This window comes from Jaculus jaculus, chromosome 8 (genome assembly GCF_020740685.1).
Source record: "Jaculus jaculus isolate mJacJac1 chromosome 8, mJacJac1.mat.Y.cur, whole genome shotgun sequence".
Taxonomy (NCBI): Eukaryota; Metazoa; Chordata; class Mammalia; order Rodentia; family Dipodidae; genus Jaculus; species Jaculus jaculus.
In genome coordinates, this window is record NC_059109.1 from 55,805,131 (window position 1) to 55,832,693 (window position 27,563).

At 40.4% G+C, this 27,563-nt stretch overlaps 1 protein-coding gene across 7 annotated transcripts in view; it reads left to right on the forward strand.

The window, feature by feature from the left end:
• Positions 1 to 27,563, forward strand: part of Tp53bp1 (tumor protein p53 binding protein 1) — a 121,158-nt gene that overhangs the window by 59,399 nt on the left and 34,196 nt on the right. For 5 of the 7 annotated variants that reach the window (XM_045155910.1, XM_045155915.1, XM_045155916.1 and 2 more), the window contains exons 11-15: positions 7,195 to 7,400; positions 9,516 to 10,836; positions 16,624 to 16,743; positions 17,523 to 17,726; positions 22,462 to 22,519. In XM_045155910.1, the coding sequence (XP_045011845.1) occupies positions 7,195 to 7,400; positions 9,516 to 10,836; positions 16,624 to 16,743; positions 17,523 to 17,726; positions 22,462 to 22,519 (1,909 nt within the window). The remainder of the gene's footprint in view (positions 1 to 7,194; positions 7,401 to 9,515; positions 10,837 to 16,623; positions 16,744 to 17,522; positions 17,727 to 22,461; positions 22,520 to 27,563) is intronic. The other 2 variants (XM_045155913.1, XM_045155914.1) reach the window with 1 other exon arrangement.

Sequence of the window (27,563 nt, forward strand, 5' to 3'; positions counted from 1 at the left end):
AGGTCCATCCATTTTTCTGCAAATTTCATAACTTCATTTTTTTTTACCGCTGAGTAGAACTCCATTGTATAAATGTGCCACATCTTCATTATCCACTCATCAGTTGAGGGACATCTAGGCTGGTTCCATTTTCCAGCAATTATAAATTGAGCAGCAATAAACATGGTTGAGCACGTACTTCTAAGGAAATGAGATGAGTCCTTAGGATATATGCCTAGGAGTGCTATAGCTGGGTCATATGGTAGATCAATCTTTAGCTGTTTTAGGAACCTCCACACTGATTTCCACAATGGCTGGACCAGATTGCATTCCCACCAGCAGTGTAGAAGGGTTCCTCTTTTTCCACATCCCTGCCAACATTTATGATCATTTGTTTTCATGATGGTGGCCAATCTGACAGGGGTGAGATGGAATCTCAATGTAGTTTTAATCTGCATTTCCCTGATGACCAGTGACGTAGAACATTTTTTTAGATGCTTATATGCCATTCGTACTTCTTCCTTTGAGAATGCTCTATTTAGCTCCATAGCCCATTTTTTGATTGGCTTGTTTGATTCCTTATTATTTAACTTTTTGAATTCTTTGTATATCCTAGATACTAATCCTCTATCAGATATATAGCTGGCAAAGATTTTTTCCCATTCTGCAGGTTGCCTCTTTGCTTTTTTCACTGTGTCCTTTGCGGTGCAAAATCTTTGTAATTTCATGAGGTCCCAGTGATTAATCTGTGGTTTTACTGCCTGAGCAATTGGGGTTGTATTCAGAAAGTCTTTGCCAAGACCAGTATGTTGAAGGGTTTCCCCTACTTTTTTCTCTAGCAGTTTCAGAGTTTCAGGTCTGATGTTAAGGTCTTTAATCCATTTGGACTTAATTCTTGTGCATGGCAAGAGAGAAGAATCTATTTTCATCCTTCTGCAGATATATATCCAGTTTTCAAAACACCATTTGCTGAAGAGGCTGTCTCTTCTCCAATGAGTATTTTGGGCATTTTTATCGAATATCAGGTGGCTATAGCTACTTGGGCTTCCATCTGGGTCCTCTATTCTGTTCCACTGATCTACATGTCTGTTTTTGTGCCAGTACCATGCTATTTTTGTTACTATGGCTCTGTAGTATAGGTTAAAATCAGTTATGGTGATACCATCAGCCTTATTTTTGTTGCTCAGTATTATTTTAGATATTTGAGGGTTTTTGTGATTCCAAATGAATTTTTGGATTGTTTTTTCTATTTCCATGAAGAAAGCCTTTGGAATTTTGATAGGGATTGCATTAAATGTGTAGATTGCTTTAGGTAAGATTGCCATTTTCACAATATTGATTCTTCCAATCCAGGAACAGGGGATGTTTCTCCACTTTCTAGTGTCTTCTGCAATTTCTCGCATGAGTGTTTTAAAGTTCTCATTGTAGAGATTCTTTATTTCCTTGGTTAGGTTTATTCCAAGGTACTTTATTTTTTTTTGATGCAATTGTGAATGGGTGTGATTCTCTGATTTCATCCTCTGTGTGTTTGTTGTTAGCATATATGAAGGCTACTGATTTCTGTGCATTTATTTGGTATCCTGCTACATTGCTGTAGGTTTTGATCTTCTTTTTCCAAGGCTTTAAGGTGAAGCATTAGGTCGTTTACTTGTGAACTTTCTAATTTCTTTTTTTTAATTTTTATTAGCATTTTCCATGATTATAAAAAAAGTATCCCATGTTAATTCTCTCCCCCCCCACTTTCTCCTTTGAAATTTCATTCTCCATCATATTACCACCCCATCACAATCATTGTACTTACATATATACAATATCACTTACTACCACTGTGTTTGGTGTTACCTTAGTTCTAATAGCATTTGTTTGATGAATTTGGGAGCCCCCATGTTAGGTGCATATATGTTTAGCACTGTAATGTCCTCCTGTTGGAGTGTGCCTTTAATCAATATAAAGTGGCCTTCCTTATCTTTCTTAACTAATGTTGGACTGAAGTCTACCTTCTCAGATATTAGGTTAGCAACCCCTGCTTGTTTTCTAGATTCATTTGCTTGAAACACCATTTTCCAAACTTTCACCCTAAGATAATGTCCCTTTGTAGAATGGTAGGTTTCTTGGAGGCAACAAATTGAAGGGTCCTGCTTTTTAACCCAGTCTGCACACCTATGTGTTTTGGTTGGGGCATTGAGGCCATTGATACTAAGAAATATTATTGAAAGGTATGTATTTATTTTTGACTTTTTTTTTTTTGGTAGTTCTTCCTGTTTTACCTTTGCTCTCTTGTTATTAACTAATGTTTGGGTATGGTTTGTTTTTTCCCGGTTTCTTGTACATGTGCTTTTCTTTTTCTTCAGCATGGAGGATTCTTTCAAGTATTTTCTGTAGAGATGGTTTTTTCTTCAAATACTCCTTTAGCCTGCTTTTGTTGTGGAATGTCCTTATTTCTCCATCTATTTGAATAGATAGCTTTGTAGGATAAAGTAACCTTGGTTGATAGTTGTTATCTTTCAGAACTTGGAATACATCACTCTAAGCCCTTCTGGCTTTTAAAGTTTGTGTTGAGTAATCTGCTGTAATCTTGACGGGCTTGTCTTGTAGGTAACTTGATTTTTCTTCCTAACTTCTTTCAACAGTTTTTCTTTGGTTTGTGTGTTCGGTAGTTTAATTATAATAGGGCGAGGAGAGGTTCTTTCCAGGTTTTGTCTGGTTAGTGTTCTAAAGGATTCCTGTATCTGCATTGGCACCTCTTCCCCAGTTTGGGGGAGGTTTTCTTCTATGATTTTGTTGAATACACATACTATGCCTTTGGAGTGAAATTCTTCTCCTTCTACTATACTCTGAATTCTTATATTTGATCTTTTCATAGTGTCCCGAATATCTTGAAATTCCCATTCATACTTTCTATTACTTTGTCTTTCTCTTTGTTGGACTGTATTAGATCTGCCACGTGGTCTTCTAGCTTAGATATTCTGTCCTCTCCTTCATCCATTCTACTGGTGAGATTTTCTACAGAGTTTTTTTAATTTCATTAACCATGTTCTTTATTGCTAGTAATTCTGACTGATTTTTCTTTATTATTTCTATTTCTTTTTTTACTTCTTGTATTATCTCTTTATTTCATTAAATTGGTGTCCTGTGTCTTTTTGATTCCTTTGATTTCCTCTTTCATTCCTTTGACTTCCTCTTTCATTCCTTTGAATTTTTCTTTGAATTTATAATCATTCTTTTGAAATCTTTCTCAGGCATTTCCTCTAACTTGTTCTCAGTGGAGGTCATTTCTGATGCATTAATACTTTTTGTTGGATTTATATTGTCTTGATTTTTGGTGTTCTTGTGTTCTAATGTACATATTTTTGTATGTTGGGTTAATTTAATGCTTGGATTTTCTGGTTAGCTGGGTATTATTAGATGTATCAATCATCTGATGTTATATATCTTCAGGGTAGGAGGGTAAGGTACTAGTTGTGGCTCTTATGACTCTCAGACTATCTACAAAAGTGAACCTAGATATTGGGTTGGGCAGCAATGAGAGTATTCAGGTAGGCTGAGTGGAACAAAATACAGGTAGATTCTAAAATTTAATGAAATTTAATGAAACACATTTAATGAAAAACAGCACAGAGTATTTATGCAAGAGTAGGTATTATGACAACCAGATCCTCTATCAACAAGGAGGTTAAGATTTCTGGTCTGTTCAGGGTTCCAAGTCAGCTTGTGACCAAGTGAGACCCTTCCCTAATGTATAATGGAAGAGGAAACAAAGATAATATAAGTCAAGAAATAACAAATAGCAAGCCCAAAATATAGCTTATTTAAGAATGGCAAATCTGACCATCCATCAGATTTAACATATAATTTATCCTGATATGGAAGGTGCAATTAGCACTTCCAGTTCATGGCTGTCTACCAGGTTTATTAGGTGGGTATTGACCTGGTGTAATCCCAGTTGTCTTTTGGAATGTGTTTGGTCTCAGTTATGCTGCACTCCTGCTTGGGTCCCTCTTTGGTATGCTGTGTGTTCAAGTAGGCTGGCTGGTTCGCTGGATCGCTGCTCTGTTCTCTGGAACTGGGCACTGGTGGTGGGGGAGGGCAGGGTGTTGAGGGGGCTATAGGCGATCCTCTACCTCCTGATCTGCTCCTCCATTGTTCACTGCTGTTCTCCCTTCACGCTGCTTGAGGTGAGGCCCTCACCTGGCTTTTCCTGTGGCTCAAGCCGAGCCTGGCAGCTGTGGCCCCGCGGACCTGATGCCGCCGCCGCCGCTGGAGCTGCTTCTGCCTGCCTGTGTGGGCTCTGGATGCTCTGGATCTCTCCTACTTCCCTGCTGCCATTTTAATTTCTTATACACCTCACTTTTTAGTAAAAGTGTGTATTTGCTGGGTTTTTTTCTTTTTTCTTTTTTTTGGCTTTTTCTCCCCTAGGCTGCTTTGGCACTGTACTTATGCCGCCATCTTAACCGGAAGTCTGTTTTTTGAGTTCTTTGTAGATTCTAGATATTAGGCCTCTGTCAGTGTTATAGTCTCCAGCTATTTTTAATTAATTACATATTCATTTGTTTATTTTATTTTGGTTTTTGGAGGTAGGGTCTTACTCTAGCCCAAGCTGACCTGGAATTCACTATGTAGTCTTAGGGTGGCTTTGAGCTCATAGTGATCCTTCTACCTCTGCCTCCTGAGTGCTGGCATTAAAGGCGTGCGCTGCTGCACCCGGTTTAATTACTTTTTTTAAAGAAAACATAGCTTATTGACTACATTGCAGAGGGGAACAAACTGAGCAGTCATTGGAATACTTATAGCCTCCTTTTTTTTTTTTTTTTTTTTTTTTTTTTTTTTTTTTTTAGAGACAGGGTCTTATGTAGTCCATGCTGACCTCAAACTCGTTATGCAGTAGAGGATGACTTTGAACTATTTTATATTTATTTATTAGAGAGAGAGAGATCGGGCACACCAGCCCCTCTATCCTTCACAAATGAACTCCAGATGTACATGCATATGGCTTACATGGGTTCTGGACAGTTGAACATGAGTCCTTAGGCTTCATAGGCAAGCACCTTAACCACTAAGCCATCTCTCTAGCCCCAACTTTGAACTTCTGGTCCTCCTGCCTCTACCTTCTGAGTGCTGGGATTGCAGGCATGTGCCATCATGTTAGTTTTTTTTTGTTGTTGTTGTTGTTTTTTTGAGGTAAGGTTTCACTCTAGCTCAGGCTGTCCTGGAATTCACTATGTAGTCTCAGGGTGGCCTTGAACTCATGGCAGTTCTCCTGCCTCTGCCTCCCGAGTGCTGGGATTAAAGGCGTGTGCCACCACACCCAGCCTTGCCTAGTTTTATTTCATACAAGAGATGGAACTCAGGGCTTTGTGCAGGGCAGGCAAGTACTCTACAAATTGAGCTATATCCCCATCCCAGTTACAAAAAATACAGGCCGGGTGTGGTGGCGCACGACTTTAATCCCAGCACTCGGGAGGCAGAGGTAGGAGGATCGCCATGAGTTCAAGGTCACCCTGAGACTATATAGTGAATTCCAGGTCAGCCTGGACCAGAGTGAGACCCTACCTCGAAAAACCAAAAAAAAAAAAAAAAAAAAAGTACATATATGTGTGTGTGTGTGTGTGTGTGTGTGTGTGTGTGTGTGTGTGTATTTGTTTGTTTGTTTTGAAGTAGGGTTTCACTCTAGCTGACCTGGAATTCACTTTGTAGTCTCAGGGTGGCCTTGAACTCACAGTAGTCCTCCTACCTCAGCCACTTGAATGATGGGATTAAAGGCATGCACCATCATTCCTGGCTCTAAATTTTGTTTTTAAAGGTTACTACAGCTTTAGCCCTATTTTATTTTTAGTTTTAGAGATAGAGAGAATTGGCATGTTAGGGGCCTGAGCAATTGGATTTCAGATTATTGCACCACCTAGTGGGCATGTATAACCTTGTCCTTGCCTTACCTTTGTGCATTTGGCTTATGTGGCATCTGGAGAGGGATTGAACCTGGGTCCTTAGGCTTCTCAGACAAGTGCCTTAACCACTAAGCCATCCTTTCAGCCCTCCCCAGCCCAGTTTTTTAATTAGTTTATTCACAAGAAAGCTTTCTTTTTCAGTAACTCTTTTGCTCATTACTAGTTCCTTATCTAATCATTTAACATATATCTTTTTTTTTCTTTCTAGGAGTAGTGAACAAATTCACTGCTTTTCCAAGGCCTTGGGCAAAATATGTGATAGTTAAATTAGGTGGTATTGCCGGGCATGGTGGCGCACACATTTAATCTCAGCACTCAGGAGGCACAGGTAGGAGGATCACCACAAGTTTGAGGCCACACTGAGACTACATAGTGAATTACAGATCAGTCTGAGCTGGAGTGAGACCCTACCTCAAAAGACCAAAAAAAAAAAAAAAAAAAAAAAAAAAAAAAGGTGGCATTAATCTGGGCATTTCTACAGAAAATGTGACAAAAATGAGCTATGTATAATCAGAAAAGAACTTGGATGAACCGAAGCAATTAAACATTTTTTTGGTCATTGCAAGACTACATAGTCAATCCCACCCAGGTCAGCCTGAGCTAGAGTGGCACCCTACCTTGAAAAAAAAAAAAAAAAAAAAAAAAAGCAAAACATTTGTTGTTGATAGGTGGATATCAACCCTGATGAAACCTCATTTTTTATTTCCCCTGGTTCATCATCTATTTAACTATATTTTTTGAGGCAGGGTCTCACTCTAGCTTAGGATGACCTGGAATTCACTTTGTCCTCTCAGGGTGGCCTCGAACTCATGGTGGTCCTCCTACTTCTACCTCCCAAGTGCTGGGATTAAGGGCATGTGCCACCACGCCTGGCAAAACCTCATTTTTAATCCATATTTAAAAATAGGAGCATATTTCCTGTCTCCCACCCAAAGGAGGTATTACTGGGACCTAGTCTAGTATTATGCTGCTTTTTTTTTCTTTTTTGAAAATTAAGACAGTCTTTTTTTTTTTTTTTCAAGGTAGGGCCTCACTCTAGCCCAGGCTGACCTGGAATTCACTATGGAGTCTCAGAGTGGCCTCGAACTCACAGCAATCCTCCTACCTCTGCCTCTCGAGAGCTGGGATTAAAGGTGTGTGCCCCCATGCTTGGCAACAGTCTTTTTTTAGGAATGTAAGTTTTTGTAATGTAATTGTTGTTAGTGGTATTGGAACATGCGCAATACTGATAAGAGATTGTTTCTTAATTTGTTTTTGCTGTTTTGGTTAGATGAACCAATGGATATGTCAGTGATATCTGAAGGAGGAAGGAAGTCTTTTCATAAGAACCTTCCAGATGATGAACCAGGGGAAATAGAGAAAACTCTCCCTCCTCAGCCTGCTATATCTCCACAAGCTTCAACACCAGTGGCTCAGAGTACACCAGCTTTTACTCCTGGCTCACTTCCTATCCCATCTCAGCCTGAGTTTTCTCATGTAAGTATTATAGACAGAACTTCGTCCTTGCTTCAGAAGTACTGTACCATGGAACTATATTCCCAGACCCATCTTTTAAAACCTGATAGCTTGGTTTTGAGGTATAATTTAAACCATAAAACTCACTCATTTTAAGTATGTAGTTTAATGATATTTCTATAGATTTACAGATGTGTAACTGTCATGACAAGTCACATATCTTTAAAAAATATTTTTTTGTTTTTATTTGAGAGAGAAGGAGGCAAATAATGAGAGAGAACAGAGGAGGGATAGAGGGATTGAGAATGGGCAAGCCAGGACCTACAGCCACTGCAAACAAACTCCAGACACATGCGCCACCTTGTATATCAGGTTTATGTGGGTCCTGGGGAATTGAATCTGGGTCCTTAGGCTTCTCAGGGAAGCACCTTTAACCACTAAGCCATCTCTCCAGCCCACTTAATATTATTATTATTATTATTTAATTTGAGAGCAACAGACAGACACAGAAAGAGGCAGATAGATAGAGAATGGGTGCCCTAGGGCCTGCAGCCACTGCAAACGAACTGCAGATTCATGCGCCACCTTGTGGTTTACGTGGGTCCTGGAGAATTGAGCCTCGATCTAGGGTCCTTAGGCTTCACAGGCAAGTGCTTAACTGCTAAGCCATCTCTCCAGCCCTTGAAATTTTTTTAAAACAGCTCAGCTGTTTAGGTTGCTTATTTGCAAAGCCTGTTGGTCCAGCTTTGATTTCCCAGTGCCCATGTAAAAGCAAGATACAGTAAGTGGTGCATATTTCTGGAGTTTATTTGAAGTGGCAGGAGGCCCTGGACTACCTGTCCTTTCTCTCATATAAATAAGTTTTTTATTTTGTTTTATTTTTTAAGGTAAGTCTTGCTGTAGTCCAGGCTGACTTGGTATTCACTGTGTAGTTTCAGGGTGGTCTTGAACTCATGGTGATCCTCCTACCTCTGATTCCCGAGTCCTGGGATTAAAGGCGTGCACCACCACTCCTACCTACTGAAAAAATTTTAAATTTTCATTCTGGAATTCTCTATGGAGAGTTCGAGGCCACCCTGGGAATACAGAGTGAATTTCAGGTCAGCCTGGCCTACTGTGAGACCCTCCCTCAAAAGAAATAAATAAATAAAGTTGTTTCTAAAAAAAAAAAATTTTTTTTTTCATTCCTACCCTACTGTCTCTACCTCCCTAATGCTGGAATTACAGGTGTGTACTACCATATTTGGTTTCAGATATATATTCTTACTTAGAAACATTTTTTAAAGATTTATTTTTATTTGTTTATTAGAGAGGGTGGGGGAGAGAATGGGCATGCCAGGTCCTTTAGCCTGTGCAAATGAACTCCAGATGCATGCACCACTATTTGCGTCTGGCTTACATGGGACTTGGGTCCTTAGGCTTTGCAGGCATGTGCCTTAACCACTAAGCCCTTACTCCAGCCCTTACTGAAAAACATTTTAACTTTTATAAATGTTTATTCCCTTTAAAAAATTAGGAAGATGTTTGATGAGAAAAGAAAATGAAATAGCCATTTTAAGTGTACAGGCTGAGAACTTGGGTCCTTTGGCTTTACCAGCAAGCACCTTAACTGCTAAGCCATCTCTCCTGCCCCTAAGTTTTATTTTGCTTTCTTTTTAATTTTTTTTAAATTTCCCAGGACCCACTTAAGCCAGAAACAGAAGGTGGCACATGCATCCGGAGTTCGCTTGCAGTGGTTGGAGGCTCTGGCTACCCATAGTCTCTCTCTTGCTCTCTCTACATTAAATAAAAATTAAAAAAAAAATTTTTTTTGAGGCACATCTAACTGACTGGCTTTTTTTTTTAATGTGAGAGACTGAGAGTGACAGCAAGAGATAGAGCGAGTCCAAATAAAAATATTTTTTCAAAAGGAAAACTTACAAAAAATAGTAGCCAGAGCTAGGCATGGTGGTGCACGTCTTTAATGTAAAGTGTCTCATGCATCTGGAGTCTGTGTACTGTGTAAGCAGTCCCGGTGCTCCTGTTCTCTCTTTCTGCTTGCAAATCAATAAGAGAAGAAAAGAAATTTAGGTGAATCCAAAGGTTAGATCTAAAAGAATATGTGGAAGATGGTTTGTCATTTTTCTACTTCTGTAGGATATTTTCATTCCATCTCCAAGTTTGGAAGAAAGATCAAACGATGAGAAGAGAGATAAAGAGTTGCATAGTTCATCCCTGACTGTTGAGTGTTCTAAGGCTTCAGAGATTGAACCAAAGAATTCCTCCCAGGATCTTGGGCTCTCTTTGACTGGGGAGTCTTGTAAGTTGATGCTTTCTACAAGTGAGTATAGTCAGTCCTCAAAGATGGAGAGCTTGAGTTCTCATAGGATTGATGAAGACGGAGAAAACACACAGATTGAGGATACTGAACCCTTGTCTCCAGTGACTAATTCTAAACTTGCTCCTGCTGAAATTGAGAGTATCTTTATGAATCCATCCCAGGATGACCAAGTAGAACTGACTCAGAATAACAAAACAAAAGGAGATGACACAGCAAATAGAGATGGCATTAGTGTTTTAGCTGCTGGTTGCAAAGGCAGGGAGGAAACTGCAGCTGAAGATGTTTGTATTGATCTCACTTGTGATTCTGGGAGTCAGGCAGTTCCTTCTCCAGCTACTCGGTCTGAAGCACTTTCTAGTGTTTTAGATCAGGAGGAAGCCATGGAAATTAAAGAACACCATCCAGAGGAGGCATCTTTGGAATCTGAGGTAGAAGAAATTCCTGAGACTCCTTGTGAAAGTCACACAGAGGAGCCTAAAGAAGAAAATACAGGGGGTGATCCATTGCACCTTTCTCTGAGTGAAACTCAGCCCCAGGGGTTGTGTGTTCAAAAGGAGATCCCCAAACACGAATATCCAGAAGCTATGGAAGTTGAAGCCAGTGTGATCAGTATTGCTTCCCCACAGAAGCTGCCCGTACTTGATCAGGAACTAGAGCACAAGGGTGCAGAAGCTTGGGAGGAAGCTACTTCAGAGGACTCGAGTGTTGTTATTGTAGATGTGAAGGAGCCATCGCCTAGGGCCGATGCTTCTTGTGAGCCTATGGAGGGAGTAGAAAAGTGCTCAGACTCCCAGTTGTGGGAAGATACTGCTCCAGAAATAGAGCCTTGTGCTGAGCATAGAGTAGCTCCCCAGGAAGAAAAGAGTGGAAAATGTGATGGGGATCTAAATTCAGTGACCCCAGAAGAGAAGCCTAATGAAGACTCTCCACAGCCTCCTTTGCACTTAGTTGTAGCAGATGAACCTCCCAGACCTGACCAGGAAATGCAGCAGCTGCAACTTCCAGAGAAAGCAGAGAACTCATTATCAGAAGACTCCGAAGTGGCTAAAACCAAGCAGCCGGGCTCAGGGCTGGCCGATCCGCCTCTGGAGAAGGCCCCTGCCCGTGCTTCACAAAGCTTCTGTGAAAGTTCTAGTGGTGAGTAGAGCAGATCATTTTGAGTGATCCAACTTGGTTATTACTTGGGATGGAAGCTAGGAGAGAGTTGCACACTTGTGTCAGGGCTAATTGTTAGCTTGAGCCAATAGTATTTGGGAAATTCAAGATTTAGAGTTACATTTTTTTCTTGTAATTTTCAGAAATGTATCAGCATTAAGCTGGGTGTGGTGGTGCACGCCTTCAATCCCAGCACTGGGGAGGCATAGGTAGGAGGATCGCTGAGAGTTTGAGGCAACCCTGAGACTACATAGTGAATTCCAGGTCAGCCTAGGCTAAAGTGAGTTCTCAAAAAACCAAAAAAAAAAAAAAAAAAAAAAAAGATTAATCAGCATTATTATTGACTGCTCAGGTGTAGTCAGTATGTGTGATTAGAAATTGCTTTTACTCCCAGCACTTGGGAGGCATAACAAGACACACTGAAGGCTGGGGTTGTAGCTTAGTTGGTAGTGCTTGCCTAGCATTACTCAAAGCCCTGGGTTTGACCCTAGCACTGCTTAAAACCAGGCATGGTGGCAAATAGCTATGATCTTAGCCTAAGGGTTAGAAGTTAAAGATGGTCCTTGACTACATAAGGAGTTTGATGCTAGACTAGCACTTGAGACTCTGTGTCAAACAATAAGTAAATAACTGAAGGTGGTGGTGCATGCCTTTAATCCCAGCCCTTGTGAGCCCGAGGTTGGAGAATTGTTGTGAGTTCAGGGTAAGCCTAGGACTACAAATGTAGTTCGAGGTCAGCCTGGGCTAGAGTAAAACCTTACCTTGAAAAAACAAGAAACAGCAGAAAAAGAAAAAAAAAAAACAAGTAAAATTAAAATGTAGAGTAAAAGATATAAATTGATTGAATTGGGAATGGGGATATCAGTGGTAGAGTGCTTGCCTAGAATGTATAGTACCCAGGGTTTGATGTCAAGAACCACATTTATTAAAATTGTCATAATTAGCAGACTCAAATCTGTGGAGACTATCTTAAATCTGTATCTCCTTTTAAAAATTAAATTTTGGGCCTGGAAAGATGGCTTAGCGGTTAAGCGCTTGCCTATGAAGCCTTAAGGACCCCAGTTCGAGGCTCAATTCCCCAGGACCCACGTTAGCCAGATGCACAATGGGTGCACACATCTGGAGTTTGTTTGCAGTGGCTGGAGGCCCTGGCGTGCCCATTCTCTCTCTCTCTCTTTATTTGCCTCTCTCTCTCTTTCTCTGTCACTCTTAAATAAATAAAAATGAACAAAAAAAATTAAAAAATTAAATTTTGTTTTATTTGTGTATGAATATATATGTATATATATATGGACACACATGCACCACTTTGCATCTGGCTTTACATGGGTGCTGGGGAATTAAACCTGGGCCGACAAGCTTTTGTAAGCAAGTGCCATTCATTAACTACTCACCCATCTCCCCAACCCTTAAATCTGTGTCTCTTAAACCAAATTTAGAAACATGGTACTTGAAAACTCAGCCTTATGCAATATAGAACCAATTTATAGTAGGTTGATTCCAAAAAACATAACAAGTTTGGTTTGTTTGGTGTTTTTTCTGGCTTTTGAGGTAGGGTCTCACTTTAGCCCAGGTTGGCCTGGAATTCACTCAGAAGACTATTGCAAAAGTAACAGAAAAAAATATTCTATATTTAAAGCATAGATGTTTATGGGTTGGAGGTATAGCTCAGTGGTAGAGTGCTGGCTTGGAATTCACTTTGTAGTCTCACGCTGGCCTTGAACTCACAGTGGTCCTCCCACCTCTGCCTCCCAAGTGCTAGCATTAAAGGCATGTGCCACCATGCCTGGCATAAGTTCAGTTATTTATTTATTTGAGAGAGAGACAGAGAGAGAGAGGCACATAGAGACAGAGAGGAAGAGGAAGAGAATGGAGAATGGGCATGCCATGCCCTCCAGCCACTACAAAGAAATTCCAGATGCATGTGCCACCTTGCATATCAGGTTTATGTGGGTCCTGGGGAATTGAATCTGGGTCCTTAGGCTTCTCAGGGAAGCGCCTTACTGCTAAGCCATCTCTCCAGCACCAAATTCTTTTCTTTTTTTGTTTTTGTTTTTTCGAGGTAGGGTTTCACTCTAGCCCAGGCTGACCTGGAATTCACTATGTAGTCTCAAGGTGGCCTTGAACTCACAGTGATCCTCCCACCACTGCCTCCAAAGTGCTGGGATTAAAGACATGCCTGCCTTCCATGTTCAGTTTTTTTTTTTTTAATTAACAACTTCCATGATTGTAAACAATATCCCATGGTAATACCCTTCCTCCACCCCACTTTACCCTTTGAAACTCCATTCTTCATCATATCCCTTCCCCCTCTCAATCAGTCTCTCTTTTATTTTGATGCGATGATCTTTTCCTCCTATGAAAGATGGTCTTGTGTACATAATGTCAGGCACTGTGAGGTCATGGATATTCAGGCCATTTTGTGTCTGGGGGGAGCATGTTGTAAGGAGTCCTACCCTTCCTTTGGCTCTTACATTCTTTCCGCCACCTCTTCCACAGTAGATCCTGAGTCTTGGAAGGTGTGATAGAGATATTGTAGTGCTGAGCACTCCTATCACTTCTTCTCAGCACCATGGTGCCTTCTGAGTCATCCCCAAGGTCACTGCCATCTGAAAAGAGAAGGTTCTCTACCAAAAGTGAGAGTAGCATTAATATATGGGTATGAACATTAAGAGAAGGCTTACTGGGCAGTTTGATAAGCATAGTATATACATTTAGCCAGACAGCAGCAGATGTTCCACCCTTAGGGCTATTGTAGGTTTTTAGTATCAGGGATGTATTCCCTCCCATGGAGCGTGTTTTTTTTTTGTTGTTGTTGTTTTGAGGTAGAGTCTCACTCTTGCTCAAACTCACAGTGATCCTCCTACCCCTGCCTCCTGAGTGCTGGGATTAAAGGCGTGTATCACCATGCCTGGCTCCAAGTTCAGTTGTTTTTGTGTTTTTTTTTTTTAACTTTTAGATTTATTTATTTTTAGAGACTGAGAGAGGAAAGGAGAATGGGCACACCAGGGGCCTCTAGCCATTGCAAATGAACTCTACATGCCTGCGCCAGCATGTATATCTGGTTTACATGGTACGTGGAGACTCAAACCTGGGTTCTTAGGCTTTGCTGGCAAGCACCTTAAGTGCTAAGCCATCTCTCCAACCCCCAAGTTCAGTTTTTAATTAGAGCCATCATGAGTCTATTTATTTTTTTAAGAGAATGATTTTTAAAATACCGCATTTTATTTAGATTTTACAAAGGAGTGTATAAAGGGGAAGGCTGAGAGGTAAGGGGAGAAGTGAGAAGTATACCACGTGGAGCCCGAAAGCTCATGTGGGCCACATGTAGCTCAGCATGGAAAGAAAAAAGAAATTCAAGGAGTTCCTGCCATGTGGGGAGCTGGAGGGGATAAAGAACCCATGCAGAGAGTAAGGACTAGGGGCTCCTCTTGGCTTTGGCAGAGCCAGCCCAAGCCCAGCAGAGGGTAAAACTCACCCACAGCTGTAAGTTTCCAAGTGATCAGAGAGCCATAGTCTTTTATTTTTAATTGATGATTTTTTATTTTCATTGATCAGTTCTTTGGATTTTACCCTGCAACAGAAAATTACAGAAGGTGGGACTGGGAAGATGACTCAGCAGGTAAAGGTGCTTGCTTAAAGCTGGCCCAGGTCAATTCCCAAGCATGAGAGCAAATAAATAAGAAAATTACTAGAAGTCTTCCTAATTTTGAGGTTTTTTTAGGCTGGATATGGTAGCTTGCACCATCTCTTTGGAGGCAGACACAGGAGGATCACTGCAAGTTCAAGGCCAGTTTGGTCTGTAATAGTGAGTTCTAGTACAGCACGGGTTATATAGTAAGACCCTGAGATGGCTCAGTAGGTCAGAGTGCTTGCCATGCAAATAAGAGGGTCTGAGACTGTCTCAGTTTGATTCCCCAGCACCCATGTAGGCATCTGGGCATGGCCACATACCCAGTCCCATGAGCAGAGACTGGATCATCTCTTGAGTTTGCTGGTTATACAGTCTCACTGAAAAATGGCAGCTCTGGGTTCAGTGAGAGACTCCATCTCAAGGAAATCTGTTGTCTGAAGACACACCAAGTTCTCCAGTTTCCACACTACACCACACTACATACACTGCACACACGTACATGCCAAAACAAAACAAAGCCCAAATTGTAAATCAAATCACAACAACAAAAAACAGGAAGAAACAAACCAAACAAAAAGTTTAAAAATACTTTGGATTAATGAATTATATGAGCTTCTTAGTAAGCAGGACAAGCTTCCTACTCAGGTAGTTTGATCTTTGGGATAGTTTCCTTTTATTTATTTTTTTTTCATATGTCCATTGGTTTATATACTGACATACAATAGAATAGCTTATGCTAATTTGGAAAAGCAAGAAGTGACTTGATAGTTGAAATTCTGTGCTAAATGTTAGAGTTTGAAAAATTTCAGTTAACTTAAAAGGTTGAACTATGCCAGAGAATATGTGTCGCAGGACTTGGTGATAGTTTGTTAATGTTGACTTTTTTTTTTTTAAATTTTTTTTTAAGGTTTATTTTTATTTATTTGAGACAGAGAGATGGAGAGAGAATGAGTGAGTGAGAATGGGCAAGCCAGGGCCTCCATTCACTGCAAATGAACTCCAGATGCATGTGCCACCATATGCATCTTGCTTATGTGGGACCTGGAGACTTGATCCTGGGTCCTTAGGCTTCGCAGGCAAGTCCCTTAACTGCTAAGCCATCTCTCCAGCCCCTTAATGTTGACATTCTGATGAGTGAACAAAAGCATAGAAAAAGGAAACTATTTGGAGGACCTGGAATAGAGACTGGATGAGCATCAATAAAGACTGGAAATGTAGCCTGCTGCTAGTTAATTGAATACTGACTAGAGTTACCTTGAAGTATTTGACAAGAAGCCAATATGTACCAAGTCATTTGGTTTCATTGTGCAGATTAAATTGGGAATTGGGACAGACATATTTTAGGCAAAAAAAAAAATGGTTGGTAGATTGTGTTATTCTAGGATTGAGGCATTGAAGGCTAAGGAACTTAATGACAGTTAGTGCTGCCTCCAGAGTTTCCAGAAGTTTAAATTAGTGATGCATAGGAGTGATAGATTAGATGGATAGTCTTAAATTACATTTTTTTTTTAAGGAAGGAAGGGTTAAAGTTTGAGGGTACAATCCATCATGGGAGAGAAGGCATGGTGGCAGGACCATGAAGGCAGCTGGTTACATTAGGTTGGAAGTCAAGAAGCAGAGAGTGCTTATATTACTTTGTTTTGCCTGGTACTATGCAAGATGAAAAAACAACAACAACAACAACAAAAAAAACAATAACAAAAAAATCCTCTTTTTACCAGGAAATAATTTTCAGTAATAAATGTTTATAGGACATTGGTTATTATGATGTTACATAGGAAGATGTCCTTAAAGATTTCATAGTGATTTTCAGAAGTCTGGACTATCAGTTATATAATATGAAGGATGGTTCCTGACAAGATGATACAGGTGGTCTTTCATTTCTGATTGATTCACTCCTATTTATGAATGTTGTGCCCAATATATTATCTACACTTGATAGTATCCAAATTTGTATTGCTGAGTAAAGATAGAGTATTTTGGAAGTTGATGTTCCTTAGGATCTCCAAAGTGTGGGCTTTCTTTTGTTGTCTTTCCACTGGTGGTTTGTAGTTTCTCAGTTTTGCATAACTTTATACTTTGATTTGGTTTTTATCATTGTTTTGTTTTCGTTTTGTTTGTTTTGTTTGTTTCAGAAACTCCATTTCATTTCACTTTGCCAAAAGAAGGTGATATTATCCCACCATTGACTGGCGCTACCCCACCTCTTATTGGGCACCTAAAATTGGAGCCCAAGAGACATAGTACTCCTATTGGTGAGTGAATTAGAAAAAGATATTTAAGGCTCTAAAATAAAAAAAAAAATATATTGACGTCTAAGATGTAACTCTGTATACAAATGATATTTTTATATCTGAGGAGTTTGAACCAACTGATAAAGTTGATTTTTATTTTGGAAGAACAGGAATGTGGTATTTGATTCTATGATTTTACTGTCAGGAGAAGAGAGGTGATAAGAGAAAGATAAAAAGGATGGAGAGAAGGAAGAAGGAGAATATTCATAAAGATTTTACCATATGCTTGCAAAAGAGAGAAAGGAGGATCAAACAGTGATACAGCACTATTTAATGAGTAAGAGATAAGAAGTAGGGTATATTTAGTACTTTGAATAATCAGTCAGTTTGCTGCTTGACAAGGCAAGACAACTTAGATCTTCCTTCCCTAAGGTAGCCAGTAGACATCTACATTAACCTATTTGTTTTCTCTAGTCAGTGCTGGGAGGTAACAGTCATGCCGTCTGGAGTCTCCTGCTACCTATGCCTGATGCTGGCAGATGTGGGTTGGCTGAGGGCTCATGCAGCATCCTTTGTCCAGATGCAGAAGTGGAACTGAATCCTGTTGCTCCTCTTAAGACCAGGTGTCAATACTAGTTTGTAGTTGTTGATACTTGTAACAGGATCTGTCCTAAGGAGCCTTCTTTAATTCTGCAGAATGGTGGAGCCAAACAGGCAAATTTAACACTTTGAACTGCTGGTTTTCATGCTTGTATTTTAGTGTTTTCTTTCTTTCTTTCTCCCTTCCTTTCTTCTTTCAGGGATTAGCAGCTATCCAGAAAACACCATAGCAACCAGTGATGTCATGTCTGAAAGCATGGTCGAGACCAATGATCCCATACTTGCAAGTGAAAAAGGGGATTCTGGGGCTATTCCAGAAATGGATGGTAAACTGTGTCTGAGGATGAAACTGGTTAGTCCTGAGACAGAGGCCATTGAAGAGTCTTTGCAGTTTAGTCTGGAAAGTAAGTTTTATTTTATGTAATTTTTGGGTAACTATAAAGCATTACTTATCTTCTTTTGAGAATGATTGCTATTTTTATATATAAGTGTATATGAAAAGTCTTATTCCCAGATTTCTTTCTTTGCTTCTGGCTGATCCCTGTCTTGTTCCTGAAGATGAAGATGCTTCCTTTTATAATCTCTGCTGCTTGCACCTCTATTAATTAATTGTTTTTCGTATTCAAGAAGGATTTAAAAGAGAGTAGAGAATTTAGCATTGTGGATTTACTTACATTGTAGGTTCATGTTGTTTTTTCCCACATGAAGTACACATTGTCTTATACGGCTAGAATATAGAGAAGGTAGAACCAATTGACTGCAAAGTAGGGTGATGGTCTAAAAGGCTTGTTAAAACATCATGTTAAGAAACTGAAGAGTTTTAGGCAGAGGATTTTGAGGATTAGGTTTGCTTTCATAGAAGTATCAGCTCCGTGTTCAGATGTTGCCTTTGTGTAAAATGATTTTATTCTTTGTATAGGTCATTTACTAATCTTCTGCCTAAATAAGTCTTACTTATAAAAGTGGGTCATTGGTAGTGGGAATGGAGATGTGATAAGTGAATACAGACAGAACCATGGGATTAGTTTAGTATGGAAGGGGAGGCAAAATAATAGAATGAGCCGGGTGTGGTGGCACATGCATTTAATCCCAGCACTCAGGAGGCAGAGGTAGTAGGATCACCATGAGTTTGAGGCCACTGTGAGAATACAGAGTGAATTCCAGGTCAGCCTGGGCTATAGTGAGACTGTACCTTGTAAAACAAAACAAAACAAAACAAAACAAAACAAAACAAAACAAACAACCACAACAAAAAAATAAAATGACTTCATACATACACCGTAGCATCTCATTTTCATAATAGCGTTCCAAGTTAGGTATACATATTTTCATTTGTTAATGATAGAACATGCTTAATAGTTGTTTATTTAGAATGGTTTTGAGGGGCTGGAAAGAGAACTCAGAGGTTAAAGGCTTATAAAGCATGGTGGCCTAGGTTCATTTCCCCAGCACAAAGTGGTTCTTGCATCTGGAGTTCATTAGCACTGGCAAGAGGCACCAGGCTCATCCATTCCCCCTGTCTCTTTCCTTCTCTCTCTGATTGCAAATAAATAAATTTTAAAAAATACATATTTTTTGGTTTTTCGAGGAAGAGTCTTGCTCTAGCCCATGCTGACCTGGAATTCACTATATAGTCTCAGGGTGGTGTAGAACTCACAGTGATCCTCCTGCCTCTGCCTGTCGAATGCTGGGATTAAAGGTGTATACCACCATGCCTGGCTCCTATTTTATTTTTATTTATTTATGGGGGGTGCAGAGAGAGAATGAATGGGTACGTCAGGGCCTCCAGCCACTGCAAAGGAACTCTAGACACATGTGCCACCTTGTGTGTATCTGGTTTACATGGGTCCTGGGGAATCATATCTGGATTCTTTGGCTTTGCAGGCACGTGCCTTAACTGCTAAGCCATCTCTCCAGCCCAGTAAAAATATTTTTTTAAGCTGGGCATGGTGGTGCATGCCTTTAATCCCAGCACCTGTGAGGTGTATTGCCATGAGTTCGAGGCTACCCTGAGACACATAGTGAATTCCAGTGACACCCTACCTTGAAAAACCAAAAATACATACATACACATATATAAAATAAATTAATATTTTTAATTTTTATTAAAGAGAAAGAGAATGGCACGCTAGGGCCTTTAGCCACTGCAAATGAACTCCAAATGCATGCGCCACCCTGTGCATCTGGCTTATATGGGTCCTGGGGAATTGAATCTGATTCCTTTGGCTTTGCAGGCAAGGACCTTAACTGCTAAGCCATATCTCTAGCCGTGTGTGTGTGTGTGTGTGTGTGTGTGTGTGTGTGTGTGAGAGAGAGAGAGAGATAGAGAGAGAGAAAGACAGATAGAGACAGAGACTGACCTGGAATTCATTATGTAGTCTCAGAGTAGCCTCAAACTCATGGCGATCCTCCTACCTCTGCCTCCCAAGTGCTGGGAGTAAAGGGATACGTCACTCTGCCTGGCTTTTTAAACAAATAAATTTTGTGTATGTGTGTATGTGTAAAATTTATTTATTTGACAGAGAAAGGGGGGAGAGAGAGAGAGAGAGAAAGAAAGAGAGAGAGAATGGGTGTGTCAGGGCCTCCAGCCACTGCAAACAAACTCCAGATGCATGTGCCCCCTTGTGCATCTGGCTAATGTGGGTCCTGGGGAATTGAACCTGGGTTGTTTGGTTTTGCATGCCAGCGCTTTAACTGCTAAGCAATCCCTCCAACCCTAAATATTTTTAAGAAAGGTTTTTGAGCTTGGTATGATGGTGCACATCTTAACACTGAGCAGATACAGGAAGATCCCTATAAGTTTGAGGGCTACAGAGTAAGTTTCAGGTTAGCCTGGGCTTGAGTGAGACCTTACCTAGCTACTTCTCTCAACCAAAAAAAGAAAAGTTTTTAGCTAGGAGTTGGGAGACCAAGGCGCTTAAGTAAACTTAACTGTGTGACTTTGAGCAAGTCACTTAACCTCTTCTTTACTTCAGTCTCCTTGTCTTATAAAGTAGAAGCAGTACATACTTTACAAGGTTCTGTGGGGATTAGAGATAATATTGAAATGGGGTATTGGGTTCAGAAAGGCTCTTGAACCCCAAACCCTAGGTTTGTGTCTGTTTTTAACCAAAGAAATGAATAACATAAGACTGAAAAGGATAATTATTAAATTATTACATTAAGGGATGTATAGAAACAAGGGAATAAAATGAATATACTTATGTGGCCTGAGACAACACCTGGTGGGCATGGAAAAACCATGGAGAGGACAGAAAAGAAAGTCCAAAGAGCTCCTGCCATGTGGAGGAGGAGGGGCCAAAGAGCCCATGTGGAAAGTAGGGGTTAGGGGTTCTCACCTTGTCTTGGCCCTGGGTGGGCTGAGGTGAGGAGAAGCTCACCAGAAGCTGGAGGTTCAGGAGTGGGCAGGCAACCCAGAGAGCCTGCTCTAGCCTCACAAATGTATTTATAGCCTTATGGTGGTGGGCCTTACCTTTCTGATAGGTAAGCCAGAGTGAGGGCTGATTGGTCTGGGCTAGGAGTGACCTCAGGAAGAGATTAGCCTTGAAGCCAAGTTCTGGGGGCTGAACTTGACCAACAACAATGTAAGGATTAAATCCTAGGAAAGAAGACCTCCCATTTTATAAAAAACAGATCTAGGGAAGAGATAAGGAGTCAAATCAGGACTGGAGAGGTGACCTAGCTGTTAAGGCTGTAGCCTAGGAAGCCTACTGACCTGGGTTCGATTCTCCAGTACCCACTTAAAGCCAGGTGCACAAGGTGGCACATGCTTCTGGAGTTCATTTGCAGTGGCTAGAAGCTTTGGCACATCCATTCTCTCTCTCTGCCTCTCTCACTCTCATAAAATAGGGCTGGAGAGGTGACTTAGTAATTAAGGTGCTTGCCTGCAAACCAAAAGGACCCAGGTTTGATTCCCCAGGATCCACATAAGCCAGATGTACATGGTGGCTTGTGTGCAGCAGCAGGAGGCCCATTTTCGCTCTCTCTCTGTCAAATAAATAAATAAATAAATAATAAACACAAAATAAACAAGGCATATGGTGCATGTCTTTCATCCCAGTACTTGGCAGGCAGAGTTAGGATCACCATGAGTTCTAGGCCACCCTGAGGCTACATAGTGAACTCCAGGCCAGCATGTGCTGTTGAATGAGACCCTGTGTCAAAAAAAATCCCAAAATAGGGGCTGAGGAGATGGCTAAGTTGGTAAAGCACTCACTGTGCAAACATGAGGACCTAAGTTTGGATCTCCAGCACCCATGTAAGAAAAAAGCTGGGCAAGACTCCTGTAAACAGACATACACACATACGTGCACAAATAAATAGATAAATTTTAAAAAATATTTAATATTTTATTTTCATTTATTTGTTTGAGAGAAGGAGAATGGGTGCACATGGGCCTCTAGCCACTGGAAATGAACTCCAGATGCATGTGTTATCTTGTGCATCTGGCTTTACGTGGGTATTGGGGAATTGAACCTGGGTCCGTAGGTTTCGCAGCTTTAACTGCTGATCCATCTCTCCAGTCCAATTTTTTTTTCCCCCCAAGGTAGAGTTTCACTCCAGCCCTGGCTGACTGGAATTCACTATGTAGTATCTGCCTCCTGAGTGCTGGGATAAAGGCGTGCACCACCACACCTGGCTCCAATTTTTTTTTTTTTTTAATGTTACTGCTTAGTACTTTGTTATGCTGCTATTTGTGCTAAACAGATTAATTTTATGTAGGAAATTTGAAATAAAATTAATTGGTGGAAATGGGAAAAACCTGTGCTGTTAAAATTCCAAGAAGTTGGACTGTATAAGTGGCTTAGAGGTTAAGGCATTTGCCTGCAAAGCTAGAGGACCCAGGTTCAAATCCCCAGGACCTATGTAAGCCAGCTGCACAAGGTAGTGGATGTGTCTGGAGTTCATTTGCAGTGGCTGGAGGCCCTGGTGTACCCATACTCTCTCCATCTGCCTCTTACTCTCTCTCAAATAAGTAAAAATAATGTATTTTTTAAAAATTCTTTTTACATTCATTAGCAGTCTTTCTTCAAAAAAAATTTTTTTTAAATCCTAGTATCACAGGGTCATGGCTTTGCTATGATACTAATTGAATTCTGTTTTTCTTATCTTTCTCGCTTTGCTTTTGTTTTTATTCAGAGCCTGCAACTGGTGAAAGAAAAAATGGATCTACTGCTATTGCTGAGGCTGTTTCCAGGTAACTAGAGCTACTTACTATTTAGAGGAGTTTAATACAAAGGTACTGGTAATGTGAGGAATATGATGGGGAATAATGAACACATGAAGTTCAGCAGAAAGAATTTAACAATGTGTTAAGGTTTTCTTAGTAACTTTATGTCCAACAAAGCTTTTGCTATATTTATAGATCTGAAGGTTTCCAATTCATGTGAATGTCCTGGTTTTTTTCTTTTTTTCCTTGATAGATTATTGTTTCTGTTGGTGAGGAAAGAAAGGACTGAACTAGCGATAACTGTAGATATATTTTTTCTTCTGTAGTTCCAAATTTGGCTACTTGGCTACAGTCTTTGTGTCTCCCTCTCCCACCCCTCTGGTTTTGGTTTTGGTTTTTGCTAAGTAGGATTACACTCTAGCAGGCTGACCTGGAACTCACCCTGTAGTCCCAGGCTGACCTCAGCTGCCTACATGCTGGTATTGAATGCATATGTACCACCCAGGCTGGATTTTTTTCTCTTGCTTACCAAATTAACTGGTGTGGTGAGCTATTTTTGCTTTGTCATGAATGTGGCAACTTAAATATTGGTGATGAAGTTTGCCATGTAGCTGTGAGCAAGAATTGTTCCATTTGTTTCTGGCATAAGTCATTCCAACATGAAAACACCAGCTACAAGTAGTGAAATACAGGTGAGAATTCTTTAATCAAAGGACAGGAGGACATTGTAAATGAGTAAAGCAGACTACTTAAGACTGCTGGATACTGAAAAGAAAACTAATAAATTAAATTAAAAAAAAAAAGACTGCTGGAGGGTTGAGGATGATCAATTGAGTGCATGCCCATTTAAGTTTTCCACTATAGCCAGTGGTTGTCATTTAAGAATTCCATACTTGTTGCCAAATCTATACATTTTAAAGAGAATTTTATTTATTTATTTATTTTGAGGTAGGGTTTCACTCTAGCCCAGGCTGACCTGGAATTCACTATGTAGTCAGTCTCAGGGTGTCCTTGAACTCATGGTGATCCTCCTACCTCTGCTTCCTGAGTGCTGCGATTAAAGGTGTGCGCCACCATGCCTGGCATGCATTTTATATTTTTTATTATTTTCTCCTCAGTGGGATTGTTAATATTTACTATGCGATCATGAAGGCCTCAGTCAGAGAATTTTTTTTTTTTTTTTTTTTTTTTTGAGGTAGGGTCTCACTCTAGCCAAAGCTGACCTGAAGCTTATGTAGTTCCTGGTTGGCCTTGAGCTCACAACAATCCTCCTACCTCTGCTTCTCAAGTGCTAGCATTAAAGGCGTGTGCAAGCCACACTGAGCTATTTTTATTTTTAATTTTTTTATCAGAGAGAGGGAGACATGTGCACCATCTTGTGTGCATGGGTGACCTTGTGTGCATGCATCACATTGTGTGCATGGCTTACAGGACACCTGGAAAGTCAAACATGAGTCCTTAGGCTTCACAGGCAAGCACCTTAACCACTAAGCCATCTATCCAGCCCCCAGCTAATTTTTTATTTTCAATTAATTAATTTATTTTCGAGGTAGAGCCTCACTGTAGCTCAGGCTGACCTGGAATTCACTATATTCTCAGGGTGGCCTGGAACTCACAGTGATCTTCCTACCTCTACATCCCAAGTGCTGGGATTAAAGGTATGTGCCACCATACCCAGCCAGATTTTTTTTTTTTTTTTTTTTTTTTGAGGTAGGGCCTCACTCTAGCTCAGGCTGATCTAGAATTCACTATGTAGTCTCAGGGGGCTTTGAACTCATGGTGATCCTCTTACCTCTACCTCCTGAGTGCTGGAATTAAAGGCATGTGGCACCACACCTGGCCCTTGTATTTCTTTTTAATCATTTTATTTATTTATTTGTTTATTTGAGAGAGAGAAAAAGAGGTAGGTAGAGAATGGGTGCACCAGGGCCTCCAGCAAACTATAACTATAAACAAATTCCAGATGCATGCATCACCTTGTGCATCTAAATTGTGGGTCCTGGGGAACCAAAGTTGGATCCTTGGGGTTTACAGGCAAGTGCCTTAATCACTAAGCCATCTCCCTAGCCCCTAAATTTTGTATGTTTTAAAAATAAAGTTAAACATGTCTGTGAACTAAATTTGACCCCCCATTTGTGAGTTTCTGATCCCTCTCAAAAACCTTTGATTTGGGGCTGGAGTGATGGCTTAGCAGTTAAAGTACTTGCCTGCAAAGCCTAAAGACCCAGGTTCCATTCTCCAGTACTCACATAAAGCCAGATGCACAAAGTGGCACATGCACCTGGGTTTGTTTACAATGGCTATAGGCCATGGTGTGCCCATTCAATCTCCCTCTCTCTTTTTCTCTCTTTCTCTATTGCAAATAAGCAATAAAAAACTTAAAAAAAAAAACCCTTTGATTTATTATTAGTTATGTCTTGGGTTAATTGTTCTCTGGGCTCATGTATATTTAAACTGAAAGATAAATATCTTGGGGTCCTTTTTCAATAGAAAACCCTTTAATGACATACAGTCTTATCAAAGGAAAAAAAATGAAGTTTTAGTTTTTTTCTTTTTGGCTTAGCAGAATTGTAGTTCACACATTGTGTACATGAGAATACATTAGAAGGAACAGAATATGTTGTTACAGCTTCCTAAACCCCTAGGGCAGGAACTTAAGCAGAGGGTTGGGGTGCTGGATCATGGAATGATATGGAAGTTACTGGTATTGTTGTGAAATATATGAGAATCTTTATATATTTTAAAATTTTGACCATTTTACCATTGGGTTCACTTTAAGAAATCATTGAAAGATTTGTATTGTAAATGATCACTGCATCTTCTGTATTTGGGTGAAACATCTAAGTGTTGTGTATAACTGGGCTCTGTTCAAAATTACTTGGTGTCACCTTATTTTTTTAATCATTGTAGTGTGGAAGAATTCAAATGTATACAAAAGTAGAGAGTAGTATGCCTAAGTTTCAGCACCCAAAATTCCTTACTGGGTTATTTTGAAGATAATTCCAACATCATACCATTTTATGTAAATATCTCAGTGTTATCTCTGAAGAAGATTCTTTCTTTAAACCCTAATGATTTCCAAAGCCAGGCATCGTGGCTCACACATTTAATCTCAGGACTCTGGAAGCAGGAGGCAAAGGGAAGAGGATTGCTGTGAGTTTGAGGCTACCCTGAGACTACATAGTGAATTCCAGGTTAGCTTCAGCTAGAGTGAGACCCTACCTTGAAAAACCAAAGGAAAAAAGAAAAGAAAGAAAGAAGCCTAACCATTCTCAAATTTACTATCTTACTTTAGAAATTTGAGAGATTAAAAAATATTTTATTTATGGGGCCAGGTGTGGTAGTACATGCCTTTAACACCAGCACTCAGAAGGTCGAGGTGGGAGGATTGCTGTGAGTTCGAGCCCATCCTAAGACTACAGAATGAATTCTAGGTCAGTCTGGACTAGAGTGAGACCCTATCTCAAAAACCAAAACCAAATCAAACAAAACAAAATTTATTTTTTTTATTGGGGGGGGGAGAGAAAGGGAGGATGGGTACACTAAGACCTCCTGCCACTGCAGTGAACTCCAGACACATGTGCCACATTGTGCATTTGGGTTATGTGGGTGCTGGGGAACCTAGGTCCTTAGGCTTGGCAGGCAAGCACCTTAACTGCTAAGCCATTTTCCAGCCCTTGAGTGAATTCTTTTTTAATGCCGCAAAATATGCAGAGTTTAGATTTTTCTGCCATGCATATATTTTTTGTTCGTTAATTTTTAAAATTTTATTTATGAGAGAAAGAGACTGAGAGAAAGAATGGGTACGCCAGTGCCTCTAGCCATTGCATACGAACTCCAGACACATGTACCCCCTTGTGCATCTGGCTTATGTGGGTCCTAGGGAATCAAACCTGGGTCCTTAGGCTTTGCAGGCAAATGCTGAAACTGCTAAGCCATTTTCTCGGTTCCCTTTATTTTATTTTATTTTAATTTATTTGACAGAGAAAGGCAGAGAGAGAAAGAGAGAGGGAGGGAGGGAGGGAATGAGAATGGGTACCAGGGCTTCCAGCCACTGCAGACGAACTCCAGACATGTGTGCCCCCTTGCACATCTGGCTTATGTGGGTCTTGGGGAATTGAACCTGGGTCCTTTGGCTTTGTAAGCAAATGCCGTAACCGCTAAGCCATCCCTCCAGCCCCCCCACCCTTTTTGAGGTAGGGTTTTGCTCTATCCCAAGCTGACCTGGAATTCACTAGGTAGTCTCAGGCTGGCCTCGAACTCACAGTGATCCTTCCACCTTTGCCTCCCAAATGCTGGAATTAAAGGCATGCATATGAAATATGGTACAAAGATTTTCTTTGGTTCTTGATATTAGTTAGCATAAAGAGCCAATTAAAATCTTTGTACCATATTTCATATGTTGTAGTCTTTACTTTTGAGAGAGAGATAAAAGAGGTAGACACAAAGAGTGTATGAGTGTGCCAGGCTCTTCTGCTGCTGCAAATTTGAATTCCAGATGCCAGTGCCACTTTTTGCATATGGCTCAGCATGGTTACTAGGAAATTGAACTCAGGCCATCAGGTTTTACAAGTAAGTGCCTTTAATTGCTGAGTCATCTCCCCAGCCTGTCTTTTGAAAAATTATATCTTCCCTGTCCCTCTTTTGCGTTCCTTCTTGCAAATCACCTGTTTATGGATCTGGATTATTTATTTATTATTTTTATTGCTTTTTTTTGAGTGAGAGAGAGGGGGAGGGAGGGAGAGAATTGGCATACTAGAGCCACAGTGACTGCAATTGAACTCCAGACACTTGTGCCTCCTAGTGGGCATGTGCAGTCTGGAACTTGCCTCACCTTTCTGGAGTGTAGAATGTGGATCCTTAGGCCTTAAATGCTAAGCCTTCTCTCCAGCCTGGGATCTATATTTAAAAAAAAAAAAATTATACATTTGAGACAGAAAGGGAGACAGATAGAAAATGGGCATGCCAGGGCCTTTAGCCCCTGCAATGAACTTTAGACATGTGTGTCACCTTGTACATCTGGCAATATGTGGGTACTGGGGAATCGAACCTGAGCCCTTAGCCTTTGCAG